At 44.6% G+C, this 16,132-nt stretch overlaps 1 protein-coding gene across 4 annotated transcripts in view; it reads left to right on the top strand.

The window, feature by feature from the left end:
* The window catches only part of plrdgb (PITP-less RdgB-like protein), a 130,452-nt gene that overhangs the window by 98,263 nt on the left and 16,057 nt on the right, over nucleotides 1-16,132 (top strand). For all 4 annotated transcript variants that reach the window (XM_067423655.1, XM_067423654.1, XM_067423653.1 and 1 more), the window contains 4 exons: nucleotides 13,209-13,325; nucleotides 14,575-14,691; nucleotides 15,469-15,617; nucleotides 15,744-15,893. In XM_067423655.1, the coding sequence (XP_067279756.1) occupies nucleotides 13,209-13,325; nucleotides 14,575-14,691; nucleotides 15,469-15,617; nucleotides 15,744-15,893 (533 nt within the window). The remainder of the gene's footprint in view (nucleotides 1-13,208; nucleotides 13,326-14,574; nucleotides 14,692-15,468; nucleotides 15,618-15,743; nucleotides 15,894-16,132) is intronic.

Genomic DNA, 16,132 nt, shown 5'->3' with positions numbered 1-16,132 from the left:
TGAACCTGTCTGTCTATTTGGTGTTTTTGTCTGTCTATTGAAAGAGTTTTTCCACCCTTTGTTAAATATTCCATATATTTTACAAAAAAGAGAAAATAAAATAGATAGAGAAATGGCGAGCGAAAGCAGTAACTTTAAGAGGTGTGTTCATCCCTGCCCACGCTACATCACGAGTGGGGATACACACTCTCTTTGTGTTGCCTGCTTGGGAGCGCAGCATGCCCAGGCAGCCCTCGAGGGGGCTGCTTGCGAGCACTGTGAGCGTATGCCACTGAGAACGCTGCGCTCCCGCCGGGCACTCTTCGAGGAGGGTGCCTCGGCTCGTGTTCCCCGCGGCTCTGGTCCCGCTGCTGCCGAGGCAGAGCGGAGGCTGCAGTCGTGGGGTTCACAATTGGATGTTGCGGAGGGGTTTGAGACGGGCGCTGCCTTATCTCTGCCCTCACCCGCTCCATCCAGCGGTTCTTCTCGGGGCTTGGAAGCACGCATTGCGGTTTCTTCCCCCCCGAGAGAGCCGCCGGTGCTCCAACTATCCAGCTCCGAGGAGGTGGACGTTGAGAGCATCGCGACTGAAGATTCGCCACTTCAGTCTCCTGCGAGTGATGAGCTCGTTGAGGTTCTAACGCGAGCCGTGGCCAGATTAAACATTGACTGGCCCGTAGAAAGATCTGAGGCAGGAAAGAGACGTTCTAGTAAATTAGACGAAAGATTCCTGCCCGCTCGCGCTTCAGAACCTCAGCGGCGGGGCCTGCCATTCTTCCATGATTTGCACACCGAGGTGGCAACATCATGGAGGAGACCGGCATCATACCGTGTGTTCAGCCCTCAGACTACGGTCTATAGTAACATCATGGGGCTGAAGCACTACGGTTATGGGGCGATGCCAAAGGTAGAAGAGACGCTTGCGAGCCATCTCTCGCCTTCCTCGGCATCGTCCCTAAAGGCCCCGACTTTGCCCACCAGACCATTGAAAACAACGTCGGCACTGGTGGGCAAAGCGTACTCGGCGGCAGGTCAGGCTGCTGCATGCCTTCACACCATGGCAATTATGCAGGCTTATCAGGCTGACCTGCTCAGGGATCTAGATGGACGCGATGAAGTGGGGGGTGACGTCATAAATGAGCTTAGAACAGCAGCTGATATAACTCTCCGGGCCACCAAAGAGACGGCCAGATGTGTTGGCCGCTCGATGGCAGCATTGGTGGCTACGGAGAGACATTTATGGCTCAACCCCACCGAAATCAAAGAGAGGGAGAAGAGCTTTCTGCTCGACGCGCCGCTGTCTCCTGGTGGCCTCTTCGGTGACGCAGTACACTCTGTCACCGAGAGGTTCCAGGAGTCAAAGAAACAAGCTGCGGCGCTGAAGCAGTTTCTCCCTCTCCGAGTCCAGGTCCCTGGGGCTGCCGCTGACATCAGGCAGCCCAAGCCGAGTACGAGCTCAGCTCACAGGGCACAACAAAAGCAGAGCGTCGCCGCTCGGGCTCCCCCTCAGCGCGGGGACCAGGGGCGGCGCTCTCAGACGAGGCCTTCGAGGGGCAGGGCTGATCTGCGGACAGTCCTGATCGCCAAGAAGGCCTCGTCGAAGCGTTCCTGACGCCAGAAGCGTCAGGACGCTGAGGGTGGTTCCCCCCGTAGGGAAACGGTGCTTACCCCTGCCTACGGTACCCGTTTCCCTACGGCACCCTCGGGGGGCCGCGCTGCCAACCCTGCCGCAATGCCGGGGCGCAGTCGGTCTCCGCGGGCCACCCGAGGGTGGTCCGCACCCCTTTCGGGGGGTCCCCGAGCAGTCAAGTCAGTTGTTCCCTGCCGGTCCGCCGCTTCAGGGCACTGTGCTTGTTGCTCAAAATACACCAGAGGCCAGCCTCGAGAGGCTGGTTCCCTTAGTAGATTTTCTAGACGAATGGAAACGTCTATCAAATATATCTCATTGGGTCCTGCAGATAGTAGAAAAGGGGTATGCCATTCAATTCAGAAGTCGGCCACCTCCTTTCTGCGGTGTCCTACCTACAGTGGTGGGCCCGGAGCAGGCTCTGGTAATGGCACAGGAAGTAGAGACACTCCTGCAAAAAGGGGCTATAGAGAGGGTTTCCCCTCCCAGCAGGGAGTCTGGCTTTTACAGCCGTTACTTCATCGTGCCGAAGAAGGATGGGGGCTTACGCCCGATATTAGATCTGCGGCTATTGAATCGCTCGGTGGCCAAGCTCAAATTCAAGATGCTTACACTCAGACAGATTGTAGCGCAGGTCAGATCGGAGGATTGGTTTGTCACCATAGACCTCAAAGATGCGTATTTTCATGTCTCCATCCTTCCACATCACAGGAAGTTCCTGAGGTTTGCCTTCGGGGGAGAGGCATACCAATATCGTGTACTTCCCTTCGGTCTAGCACTGTCACCCCGCACGTTCACCAAGTGTGTGGATGCAGCTCTGGCGCCGCTGCGTCTTCAGGGCATCCGCATACTGAACTACATCGACGACTGGCTGATTCTAGCGAATACAGAGCAGATGGCGGTTCAGCATCGAGATGCTGTTCTCGCCCATATGTCGAAGCTGGGGTTGAGGCTGAACGCCAAGAAGAGTGTGCTTTCTCCGGCTCAGAGAACCACTTTTCTAGGTGTGAACTGGGACTCGATAATTATGCGGGCGCAATTATCGCCAACACGCATAGCGTCGATCCTGGCAGCCGCCAAAGAACAGAAGCTAGGCCGAGCCGTCACTGTGAAACAGTTCCAGAAACTGTTAGGTCTCATGGCAGCAGCGTCCAACGTGATACCTCTTGGCCTACTGTACATGAGGCCACTGCAGTGGTGGCTCAAAACACAAGGGTTCTCCCCGAGGGGAAATCCGCTCCGCACGATCAAAGTCACGCGGCGATGCCTACGTGCTCTGGTCATGTGGAAAAACCCGGGGTTTTTATCTCAGGGTCCCGTGTTGGGGGCTCATGTTCGTCGCGTAACGCTAACGACAGACGCCTCCCTCACGGGCTGGGGGGCGACCATGAGTGGTCGCTCATCCCAGGGTCTATGGCAGGAACATCAGCGGCACTGGCACATAAATCGGCTGGAGATGCTCGCAGTGTTTCTTGCATTGAAACAGTTCCTGCCCGACCTCAGGGGCCACCACGTACTAGTCAGAACAGACAACACGTCCGTGGTGGCCTATATAAATCACCAGGGGGGTCTGAGGTCTCGTCCGTTGGACAAATTGGCACATCGGATCCTCCTGTGGGCCCAAGGGAAATTGCTGTCAATCAAGGCAGTATATATCCCGGGGGCCCTAAACCAGGAAGCAGACAACCTGTCGAGACAGGGGCCGAGGCCCGGGGAATGGAGACTCCACCCAGAGGCGGTGGAGCTCCTATGGAAGGTTTATGGGAAAGCAGAGATAGACCTGTTCGCTTCGGCAGAGAACTCTCACTGCCCGCGGTGGTTTTCTCTGACCCATCCGGCTCCGCTGGGGCTGGATGCCATGGTACAGGAGTGGCCGAGGCTGCCTCTGTACGCCTTCCCCCCGATTGTTCTGCTTCCAGGAGTTCTGGAGAGGGTACGCCGGGACGGGGCCCAGGTACTCCTAGTGGCCCCGAACTGGCCGACCCGAGTATGGTTTTCGGACCTGATATCTCTCCTGGAAGGCTCTCCGATGGAGATTCCGACCAGGAGGGATCTACTCTCTCAGGCGGGCGGGAGATTCCTGCACCCACGCCCGGAGATGTGGAAACTGTGGGCCTGGCCTCTGAGGGGGCTAGGCTCATAGAGGAGGGTCTCTCGGCCGAGGTCGTAGAGACCATCCTACACTCCAGAGCTCCGTCCACGAGGAAGCTGTACGCTTTGAAATGGAGACTTTTCTCAGCTTGGTGCAGAGAACGCCAGTGGGATCCAGTTAACTGCCCGGTTGGTACAGTGCTGGAGTTCCTGCAGGAAAGGTTCTCTGCAGGGTTGACCCCCTCCACACTTAAGGTGTACGTGGCGGCCTTGGGCGCTGTCCACGTCCCTTGCAGTGGAGTGTCTTTGGGAAGACACCCTCTAATTACACGCTTCCTTCGTGGCACATTAAGGTTGAGGCCAGTTATGCACTCGAGGGTCCCGGCATGGGACTTGGCCATTGTTTTGAGGGGCTTGTCCGGACCTCCGTTCGAACCTTTGGAGGAGGTTTCGGATAAGTTCCTCACCCTGAAAACTATCTTCCTTTTGGCCATTTCATCTCTTAAAAGGATAGGAGATATTCAGTCCCTGTCAGTAGGGCCCTCATGTCTAGAGTTCGCGCCTGGGATGGTGAAAGCATTTCTGCATCCCAGGCCGGGTTATGTCCCCAAGGTTCCTACGAGCCCACGGGGCCCCATCACTCTACAAGCCTTCTGTCCTCCTCCATTCTTGACGTCAGACCAGGAAAGATTGAATCTGCTGTGTCCGGTGAGGGCACTGGATACTTATGTCCACAGAGCTGCCCTGTGGAGAAAAACTGAACAATTGTTTGTTTGCTTCGGACCCCCTAAGAAGGGGGCTCCTGTATCCAAGCAGAGGATGAGCAAGTGGGTGGCCGAGGCCATTTCACTTGCTTATGAAGCTGCCGGGCAGCCATCTCCTTTGGCTGTCCGGGCACATTCTACCAGGGGTATGGCTGCTTCTAAAGCACTTTTGTCGGGGGCTTCCCTCCATGATATATGTAACGCGGCCGGATGGTCGTCTCCTTCTACCTTCGTCAGGTTCTACGAGCTAGACCTGGCATCTACAGTAGGGGCACAGGTTCTCTCGTAACCGTGTGCGCTTCGGTTTCACACATACGAGACACTTGGTCCTATGGCGATGTGGGTATAAGCGTTCTCACAGCGTTTCGACGCAGCTCGAGTTCCCCGAAAGGGAACGTCTCAGGTTACGTATGTAACCCTAGTTCCCTGAGGGAACGAGACGCTGCGTCGCTCTGCCATACTCCCGGCGTGTCCGTGATCACTTACTTCAGGCTTTATCAGAAGTTAGTTCCTGTTTGTTTTCACGGACGTTTTATAGCTTCCGGTCGATGACGTCATCACGCCGACGATCGATCTTTTTTCCGATGGAATGGTTCTACAGGCGCTTCACGACGCATTAACGCAGAGGCGTTCTCACAGCGTTTCGACGCAGCGTCTCGTTCCCTCAGGGAACTAGGGTTACATACGTAACCTGAGACGTTAGTGGAACACTAGAGAACTTTATTCCCAAGTGCTAATCTGTATGGGGACGAGACATCTACTACTACTCTCAGGAATCCAGGGTTACTTACATAGTCAGAGTAGCTTTTATTCTCAGGCATCTTATGCAGTCAGAATACTAGTCTTACTACTCTTGGGCATTTACAGCTGTAGTGGCTATTCTTTAGCCTGACGTGGTCATACTCAATTCTAGTCAGAATATGAGTCTGAAACTGCTCCATTGGGCTGTAATTATGAGGCGTGTTTCAACCAAACCAGGAAAGACATCAATTGGATAGACCTACAACCAATCAGAGCAACGAAGCGACGCATTGTCAAATGTCAACAGAGTTGACACAACTGCACTGTGTTGCCAAGTCCGCGTTTTTTTCACGGGTTGTTTACTATGTCCGCAGGTTAAAGCGACTATTATGTGATAACACACATTTTACCCCCAAACGGCATTTTTTCCCCAGAGAACCCCCCCAAGAAGCTATTGTTTAAGGCTAGTAGTTGGTGGGTTTTGTTGTAAAAACTTGGCAACCCTGTCTACACGCGTGCTGAAATCAGGCTGGAATACACAATCTTTGCTGGTGTTGTAAAAAAATAAAATAATTTAAAGATACACAGAGTACTTACCCGACCTGATCATTATTGCTGAGAGAAATTGTGAAGGTGAATGCATATACAAACAAGTTCTCCGTTTAGGATTCGAGTAAATATAATCCAAGCCCCTTTGATGACGTGCATGATTACGTTACTGTTGATCATCTGTCCGTCATCGTCTAAAGCCCGCCCTGATGATTTCATTGGTCTGAACAGTTTCTGTTTGGAGATAATTACTCCTCTATGGATCGAGGCCAGACCGAACTGCCCAACCTAAAATTTATTGTGGGCGGGGCTAAATTCGGTTGGCATCCAGGCTAGCTATTCTTAGAAGGGGTTACCAACGTAGTCAGAGCGGGGTCATCTGAGGATCATTTTGGATTTGTAGGCTGTTGTTGGGTGGTTTAACATAAGTCAGGTGCGTAGAGGAATTTCTACTACAGCAAAGGTCAACGAAAATATTTAATTCTGTTACCATTTACTCAAATTGAAAACTGCATGATTTACTCTCTTCTTGTCACATAATGGTGATTGTAGTAAGAGCACGATGCAGGGAATACAATGGATAACTTTACAGTCTTAAATCAAGTTTTACATTTTTGTAGTTAAAAAAAAAAGACTCAAAAACGTGATTTGAAATCGCCGGTGTTTCTTACGTCACAAACTACCTTGTATCCAATCGGGTAGTTTTAGAAAAAACAGATACTTACAATACTTACCTAAGTCCCCGACTAAGGATTTACACATTCGAAATCAGAATTGTTGAATCTCTCTATGGTCGACTGATAGTCGAATCATCTATGTGTGTGTGAATGGGTTGGAAGGGGCATGACACTATAGTCAGCAGGAGGGTAAAACTATTTTTATTTTCCTTTACACACACAGCACACAGCAACAACTTTTAATGAAGGGACCAAAACTGCCTGCCAACTGACAGACGAACTGACAATGGCTTTCTTATTTAGGTTTAAATAAAAGATAATGTGGTGGATAGGGATTGGTATTGCTAAGGTTTTAACGGCATTACTACTCTTTTCGATACTGCTTATATATCTGGTACTTTAAAGGTATTCTTATCGGTTCTTTTTGTTATATTTTTTATAATAAACAGAAAAATTAAGAACATAAATAACATTGCTTTATAATCTGAACATGCTGTTTATTTTGCTATATTACAATGTTTGAACAAAACGAATATAAAACATCTATTTTTTGTGTTTTATATGCATATGATAAGAACAAGAACAAAGAAACAAAAGTACGAACAAACAGTCAAACAAATACAATAAATATACAATAAAACAAAGATACAAATGACATACAGTGCTTAAATTTCAGGAAGGCTTACTGTTCAGGTAATGGCTTATAAAACACATGTAATAAAGTAATCAATTATAAAACAACACTGTATAGTTTTCACTGTACAAATTAATATATTCATTCTTTTTAAAGCTGCGAGTATCTTTCTCTTCGCCTTTTGTTGTTTGATTCACATTAAAGGGGGGGTGAAATGCTGTTTCATGCATACTGAGCTTTTTACACTGTTAAAGACTTGGATTCCCATCCTAAACATAGACAAAGTTTCAAAAACTAATGTTGGACATTTGATGGAGTATTTCTGTGTTAAAAATACTCCTTCCGGTTTCTCACAAGTTTCGGAGAGTTTTTTTCGAGTATGGCTCGGCTTGATGTGAATAGAGCGGAAGGTCCTTGTATGGGCCGTACGGGCTCTTCTCCCGGTAGGGTGCGCGCGCGCGTGACTAGAGCGAGAGAGGAAATGCACACCCATAAATACTCTCTCAGGTGCAGATCCAGTCATCCGTGAACACTTCTGACGCGCCCTATGGTCGCGCCGCGCTCAGCTTTATTCCTATGGGTGACGTCGAGCGACTTCAACGCTTCAGCACAGCATTCCGGGAAGGCAGCGCTGCATTTGAACCGATTTGAACGCAGAAATGACGGGAAGCTTCACAACATCGCTTCAGTCGCGTCTCAAAGTGGATCTCCACCGTTCACTGCTGTCAGGACTTTACCAAATCATACCAAAGAAGTGTGTTTTTGACGGAGCGGTCCCAGCGATAAAGGTTCGGTCCTGCTTTGGAAGCAGGCGGTGAGTAAAACTGCTTCAAATGTCTCTGCTATTGGCTATCGTCGTGTGAGTAAACATCAGTAAACGACACGATCTCGTGCTTCGTCATTCAAATGCGCTAACGGTTACTCCATTGCTGTTCTATGTATAACGTTACACTAGTCTGACGTGCAAAACCATTTTGCTTGCTACTGCTAAGGTTTAGTCGCATACAATAGTCCATAAACCGAATCATATCCTCATAAACTGCGAGTAAAGACACACAAATGTTGACAGGCCACTAAATACAGTACATACCACAGAGACGGACGTCCTGCTGTTGCTGTTTCTCCTGTTCAATTTATTTCAGCCTCCAAATGATTATGGATCATATATCTATTAGCTGAGATCGATAGCCATGGGCTTCTCCACGCTTGAGGACGTCACCGCTTTGCGTTCATTTGTCATTCTTTAGCTCCGCCCACACGATACGCCTCCAGGCGCTTGTTTTTTTCCGGAAAGACTCGGTACAGCCCATATTTCTTTTATAAATATAATAAAACTAAAGACTTTTCGGAGATATGAAGGATGCAATACTACTCTATAGGTACTCAAGATTGACATGAGATTGACTGAAACTGAGTGTTTCACCCCCCCCCCCCTTTAATGACACAATAATCGTCAGGGTTTATTAGACGCTGCCCCTTTAAGACCGAATGCAGCTCTAATAATATACATTATTCTCCCAACTATTAACACCCATTTAAGACATAAACTGTGTTTAAGTGAATACTCTCCAAGTGGTCATTTTGACACGGGCTATTTTTTGTGTGTATTTGATGGTTTAGACGTGCACACAAAGCCTAAAGTACTATATAATGTAAGAGTTGCGGTCGGTTTTAAAGCGCACACGCATAAGCCACCTTGAAGTTGGAAACTCTTGTGTGGATTATTGTGCTTTTAATAGTTTTATCTATTTATTAACAAACACGTCCCACAATTTAGCAGCAGTAGAGACTGCATTTTACAATAATCGCAGATTGTGCTAATTCTGGCATTACATTTAGGGTTTAGGGGGAACCAATGCTCACCGCTTTGAAGGGAAGGAAGTTGCGCAATAAGGAACGTGGCAATTTTTTATAGTTTTACCTCATCATCTATTTATAATTCTTGGCAACCAAAATCGGAAATACAATCAGATTAATATTACAGGCCTAAAGTGTAATATTACAGGCCTTTTTAAGGCAGACTGAGATGGTGAATGTGAACATTAGCTACACATTATTAGCTGTTTCATAACGTAGTCAAGCAAAAGGTTGTCACATTAATATGTGTCCGAAGTTGTAAAGAGCGATACCATTGTGCAGCGGTTACTACAGTAACTTGAGTAAAAGTTGACTGAGTGGATCTCTGAGCTGGTGTGAGAGAGTGGAACACAGCAGTCATTTTGATGTTGAGATATCTGATATATCGAGTTGATATGGTTGAACTTACACAGATGTGTCCTGAGAGACTGGCGTTGTTAAACTTTCTCCTGCGGTCTAAGCTAGAGGTGGGCAGATCGATACTAATATCGATAATATCGATACCAACGTTGGTATCGGTATTGATCTATACCAACGTGAAAATATCGATACTTAAGTTTCAGCTTCTCTCGTTTTGCGACCTGGCCGTGTTTGTCAAAATGCTGCTGCTGTCACAGAGCAGAGGAAGCTCTCAAGAGAGTGCTGCTTGTGCTCGACACTGCTCTCCTCCCCCTCTCCTGTTTTGTACCGTTACGTGACTCACCACTAGCGCTACCACCAGCAGTCAGGCGCGCGTGCCGCTCAGCCGCACATTTTAATTTTCAGCATTATATCGTATTACAAGGAGAATTTGTTTTACATTTTTTATATTTATTGTGAAGTAAAACTTTGTGACTTTGTTTATTTAAGAAAAAAATCCTGAAAAGAAGTGGAATAAAGAGAAGAAATTTTTTTTGTTAACATGCTACTTGAAAAGAGAATTTGTTTTTACATTTTTTATATTTGTGAAGTAATCATTTTGTAACTTTGTTTGTTTAAATAAAACAGAAGTAACCAAAAGTTGTTTCTGAACAAAAGCTTTTGTAGTACTGATTAATAACCCAAAATGCAAATCCTAAAAACAAATTAAAAGTCATGAAAATTCATTTAGATTTAGGTTGAAGACGCATCCACCTTAATTATTAAAAAGTATCGGTATTGGTATCGGTATCGGCGATACTGGCCCTGTATTTACTTGGTATCGGATCGATACCAAATCTAGCGGTATCGCACACCTCTAGTCTAAGCAATGCTTCACACTCAAAGCCCCCACAGAACAGAGGGGCGGGGTGAGCCAAGCTCATTAACATAAAAGGCACATGCAGAGAAACGTCTTGCTGAAAACAGAGCTGTTTTTCACCAGGTTAAATGAGTGATTTCTTAGAATTCTAAATAGAACTTTTAATTAAAGTATATTACAAAGTTTTAATTTAGACACCAAATAGTCATATTAACTTGCCACTACAAAAATGGCATTATATGACCCCTTTATAGTCTTAAATCCAGCACAAACTCGCTGGAGTTCTGATGGATGGCAAGATAAATGCTACGTGTTGCTGTCTTTATTTAGATATTTGCACCATTTCTGGAAAAGCAGTAGAGTTGTTGTTTTTTTATTCTCGCATGATTGCTGCTTTCCGTTGCATCATGACAAAAAGTAAAAAACATTTATTTTTTCCCGACCACGTTTCATCCGATCAGACAATACAGATGAGAATCAAAACTGAGTTAGGGCCTTGAGTAGGACTGCCATTCCTGGTTTCTTCAAGGTCAGCTATAGACAGTTCAAGACTTGTATTGTTAGTAGCTACGTGCAAACAAATCAATCACTACGCCCTTGTGAACTGGAAAACATTGGTATAAGAGACATATGTTCCTCTTTATGTGTTGGAGGCTCAGGGGCCTCCTCAGATTTGAACAGGTTCAGTAAATGAATACAGCACAGTGTCAGACTAACAATATACAGTATGCAGTAGCTTGATTCTCAAAATATGAAGGTTAGCTTTCCAAATGTTTCCAACAGAAGAGAGAAGATCTTTCTATCACTCTGAAGGGTTGAGACAAATGAGTCAAGGTGTATTTAGCCTGGTTAGCATGAAGCAGTAACAATTTTAGACCATTTTACAAACCTCTTTGACTATTAGATCAAAAAAGTCATTAAAATGTATTATATTATATTATATTATATCATATCATATCATATCATATCATATCATATCATATCATATCATATCATATCATATCATATTATATTAATTATATTAGCTGCTGCATTTATTAGTCACATGGCATTTGTGTGATTTTATCATTGGCTCTTTATCACTGGATCAGACAAGCAACTGCTATTAGGATGAATGGGAATGCTAAAGGATTGCTTTCTGCAGCTATTATAGACCTCCTTGCTTAAGACTCACGTGCACTTGTGACTCACTCCTCAATCTGTTCGAAAGCTCTACAGGGACGCTGTGTCAAACAATGAGCTTTGTTCTAAACAAACAGGGGGAAAAAAGAGAAGGTCAAACAGCACATACTATGTAATAATGCTGAAATGCGTCATCCAGTGAATATATTTGGAAACGTGTAGAAAGTGCATTGATCCGATAAAAAGAACTGCAGCTCTTTACGTCTAATGTGTTCAGCAAATGTTGTCTGATGTCATGCCAGAGAGGACACAGACTCGTGTTTTAACAACAGATTACTGAGAATTATGAAGAGAAGAAAACAAAGAGCTTACATTAAATGCAAAAATTTGTTCTTGTAAGCATACTAAATGAAATCATTATTAAATAATTTATACGAAAAATGGGTATGTATGTTTTTTATTTAAATCTGGAAATAAAAAAATTTTATTTAAAGGGGGGGGGGGTGAAACACTCAGTTTCAGTCAATCTCATGTCAATCTTGAGTACCTATAGAGTAGTATTGCATCCTTCATATCTCCAAAAAGTCTTTAGTTTTATTATATATTTATAAAAGAAATATAGGCTGTACCGAGTCTTTCCGGGAAAAAAAACGAGCGCCTGGAGGAGTATCGAGTGGGCGGAGCTAAAGAATGACGATCGCGAACAAAGCGGTTACGTCCTCAAACGTGGAGAAAACCATGGCTATCTCAGCTAATACAGACAATGATCCAGAATCAAATCTGAGGCAGAAATAAATTGAACAGAAGAAACAGCAACAGCAGGACGTCCGTCTCTGTGGTATGTACTGTATTTAGTGGCCTGTCAACATTTGTGTGTCTCTACTCGCAGTTTATGAGGACATGATTCGGTTTATGGACTATTGTATGCGACTAGACCTTAGAGGTAGCAAGCAAAACGGTTTTGCACGTCAGACTAGTGTAACATTATATATAGAACAGCAATGGAGTAACCGCATTTGAATGACGAAGCACGCGATCGTGTCGTTTACTGATGTTTACTCATGCGATGGTAGCCAATAGCATAGACATTTGAAGCAGTTTTACTCACCGGCTGCTTCCAAAGCAGGACCGAACCTTTATCGCTGGGACCGCTCCGTCAAAAACACACTTCTTTGGTATGATTTGGTGAAGTCCTGTGACAGCAGTGACCGTGGAAATCCACTTTGAGAAGCGACTGAAACGATGTTGTGAAGCTTCCCGTCATTTCTGCGTTCAAATCGGTTCAAATGCAGCGCTGCCTTCCCGGAATGCTGTGCTGAAGCATTGAAGTCGCTCGACGTCACCCATAGGAATAAAGTGGAGTGCGGCGCGCGTCATAAGTGTTCACGGACGACTGGATCTGCACCTGAGAGAGTGTTTACGGGCGTGCATTTCCTCTCTCGCTCTAGTGATGCGCGCGCGCGCACCCTACCGGGAGAAGAGCCCGTACGGCCCATACAAGGACCTTTCGTTCTATTAACGTCAAGTAGACCCATGCTCAAAAAAAACTCGCAGAAACTTGTGAGAAACCGGAAGGAGTATTTTTGACACAGAAATACTCTATCAAACGTCCAACATTAGTTTTTGAAACTTTGTCTATGTTTAGGATGGAAATCCAAGTCTTTAACAGTGTAAAAAGCTCAGTATGCATGAAACGGGCATTCCCCCCCCCCCCTTAAATTGAAATATAAATTAAAGAAAATATTTTCATAAAAACATGATAATGTTCATTTTAAAATGAATATTTTCATAAAAACATGATAATGTTCATTTTAAAATGCAAACTAGAAGTTTTTTCATTATTGACCTCACATTTGGACCCTCCCTACATTTGAAATTTATTCACACAAAGCCTTGTCTTCAAAGGATTGGAATTTTACAGCAAGTTTTCTGTCACTTTTCTTGTCAGGTAATGCGGTGTGACTGTCTGAAGGCTGGGGAGGCCGATTGTTCGGACGCTATTCCCATCTCTCCATCCAGCCCCCGTGAAAAGTGGCTTCGCAGGCGGACACATGTCAAACTACGGGTTAATATCAAATTAAATGACCTGCAATTGTTAATGAAACAATGTTGTACAGTCTATATGTTTTTTTTTTTAATTTCATTTACCTGGAAATGTTTCATGTCTAGTCTGCATGTTTGCACTACCATTTAAAAGTATGGGGTCCATAAACATTTTTTTCAGTTTTTAAACAAGTCTCTTGAATTCACACAGGCTACATTTATTTGACCAAAAATAGACAGAAAACCTCCCAACAATAATATTGTGAAATATATTACAATTTAGAATAACTTTTCTATTCACATATATTGTAAAATGTGAAATGGAAATGTTGATCATTTTAAATAGAATAGAAAGTTCCAAATAAAAAAGCCATGCTGGGTATTTTGTTTCCATAGTTTCAACTCCATGGCTCAGTGTAGAGTTCCACTTTGAAAGGAAATGTGTTCAGGTTACGACTGAATCCATGGTTCCCTGAAAAGGGGAACGAGAATCTGCATTGCATTGCCATACTTTCGCCATGCCTCTATGTCTTCCTACAGACAAATGAAGCTGGTGACGTGTTTTCTAGGCACTCTTATATACTCTGCCAGCGTGCTTGTGATGTCACCTGACTGTGCTAGCCAATTGAGATGCCAAGTAACACACGTGCTTCTGAAACCGGCTCATGAGGAGAACTCCATGACACAGTGTCTTGTTCCCCTTTCAGGGAAACATGGTTACAGTCATGACCTGAGATGATACTTACAAATCAAATTCTAGTTGGTGTCAGTCAAACTTTAAGAGCTCATTTTAAACTCCCCTGGCTCAAAATGTAGGCGCTTTTACATAACTGATTCTAATTAAAGTTTTATCACATTGAATCTTGTGTATTGCAATATTTAGCCTGCCAGTGTAACTTTTCCTTTTTACCAACTTTGGGTGTTAAGAATCCTTTCTAATGCATCTTATACTGTCAACATTCATTTTTTTGAGAGCTCTTGTTAGGTATTTCCACATTCCCTAAATGAGAAAGACTGTGAAGTACAAGGCAGCCATGAGTTACCAAATCTTCCAATATATGCAGTTGATAGTTGTAAATACGTTACTTTCACTCTTTTTACATCAAAAGTGATGTAAATCACTTTTCTGAAGTAAGTAACATTCAACATCCTTTCATAAAGAAGGCAGACAACACTTTATCCAGTAAACTGGGAAAGGAACAGATTATAATAGTAAATTTATGAATATACCTTTGTTTTTAAGCCTCAATCTTATTATTATTCATTAACAGAATGTAACGGCAAATCACAGAGTTCATGATGTCATTGTGACAGAGGATGGTCCGCAGACGCTGGTGGGGCGATTTATGTATGGCCCTCTTGACATGGTGACCCTAACGGGAGAGAAGGTATTGTTGATGTCATAACAACAAGCATCATGACCAATGCTACAAAACCAAAGAGGTCTGCTGTACTGTAAACTATCTGTGAAGCTGCTTTTCCATCGTCACCCCAAACCCTTCTCTTTGCCTAAACGTTCCATTTCTTGCCAATCAGGCCAATCCGGTACGAATAAGGTTTCATTTTACATTTACATATTTGGCTGACGCTTTTATCCAAAGTGACTTACATTGCATTCAAGGTACACATTTTTACATCTTGTTCTCCCTGGGAATCGAACCCATGACCTTTGCGTTGCTAGCGCAATGCTCTACTGTTTGAGCTATAGGAAAGCCCACATTTTCCAATAATGCAAGAGTCAGAGACATTAGATGTAAATAGTAATGGCATTATGGAGGATGATCAGATATTTCTTTTAATTGTATTATTCATTTGCATTTATGTTTCTCAAATAGTGAAATAGTCCAGCCACAGAGAAACTGGTAGCCAGCCAACAGACAAGTGACCAATCCTGATTGGCGACGTCACTACACACATTCTCAACCAAGAACGTTTTTGTAATCATGCTCTGCCGTACCAGGCTTATGTGGAAATTAAACTAAATTGGCCTAAACTGGAACAATTCCTTACTGTTTAGAACCGTTGCCCTGATGGTGGAAAAGTGGCTTTAGATTCCCATTTTGATGTCTTGCCCAAAACATTCTTTCATACAAATCAGTTTTATTGGAACTAAAATTATGATCTAGCATAAAATGTATGTTCATGAGTTCCTGTCTCTTTCTTAGGTGGATGTGTTTTTGAAGACCCAGCCTGCCACTGGCCGTTGGGTGCTGTTTGACACTGTGGTGACCAGCAGCAGCGGACGCGTGTCCTACACCATCCCTGATAATAAAAGACTGGGGGTGGGTGTTTACCCAATTAAAATGGTGGTCAAGTAAGTATTCGCATTCTTCCATCATAATTTGTATCTATAGATCATGGAATGAGTTTTTACAAAACTCTTTGAAGTGTGGAAGAATTTACTAACTGGCTGGTTGCATTTCTTTATTTTTTTTTACAGAGGTGATCAGACAAGCGCTGAGGCATTCCTCACAGTGTTGCCACGGGGAATGGAGTGTGTGGTATTTAGTATTGATGGCTCCTTTGCTGCCAGTGTCTCCCTTATGGGCAGTGATCCCAAAGTCCGCCCTGGAGCTGTGGATGTGGTCAGGTAAACGTGTGACTGATGACAAATGCTTGTTTCGCTTGCGTTTCATCTCTTTCAATTGTTGTGGTATCCGATTATAATAAACCTCAACCATGACTGTTGACATATGAAAAGTCCTCACGTCTCCTGCACAGCCTGGAACATGACGTGTTCATGAGAGGGACAATGAACATGTCTGGACAGATGCAAATGTTGGGGGCGTGCATATAAATGATCCTCAACGGTTGCATCACGGTTGGCCT

This window comes from Pseudorasbora parva, chromosome 18 (genome assembly GCF_024679245.1).
Source record: "Pseudorasbora parva isolate DD20220531a chromosome 18, ASM2467924v1, whole genome shotgun sequence".
NCBI lineage: Eukaryota > Metazoa > Chordata > Actinopteri > Cypriniformes > Gobionidae > Pseudorasbora > Pseudorasbora parva.
Note: the sequence above shows the minus strand (reverse complement) of the source record. Positions and strands in the feature narration are given on the sequence as shown.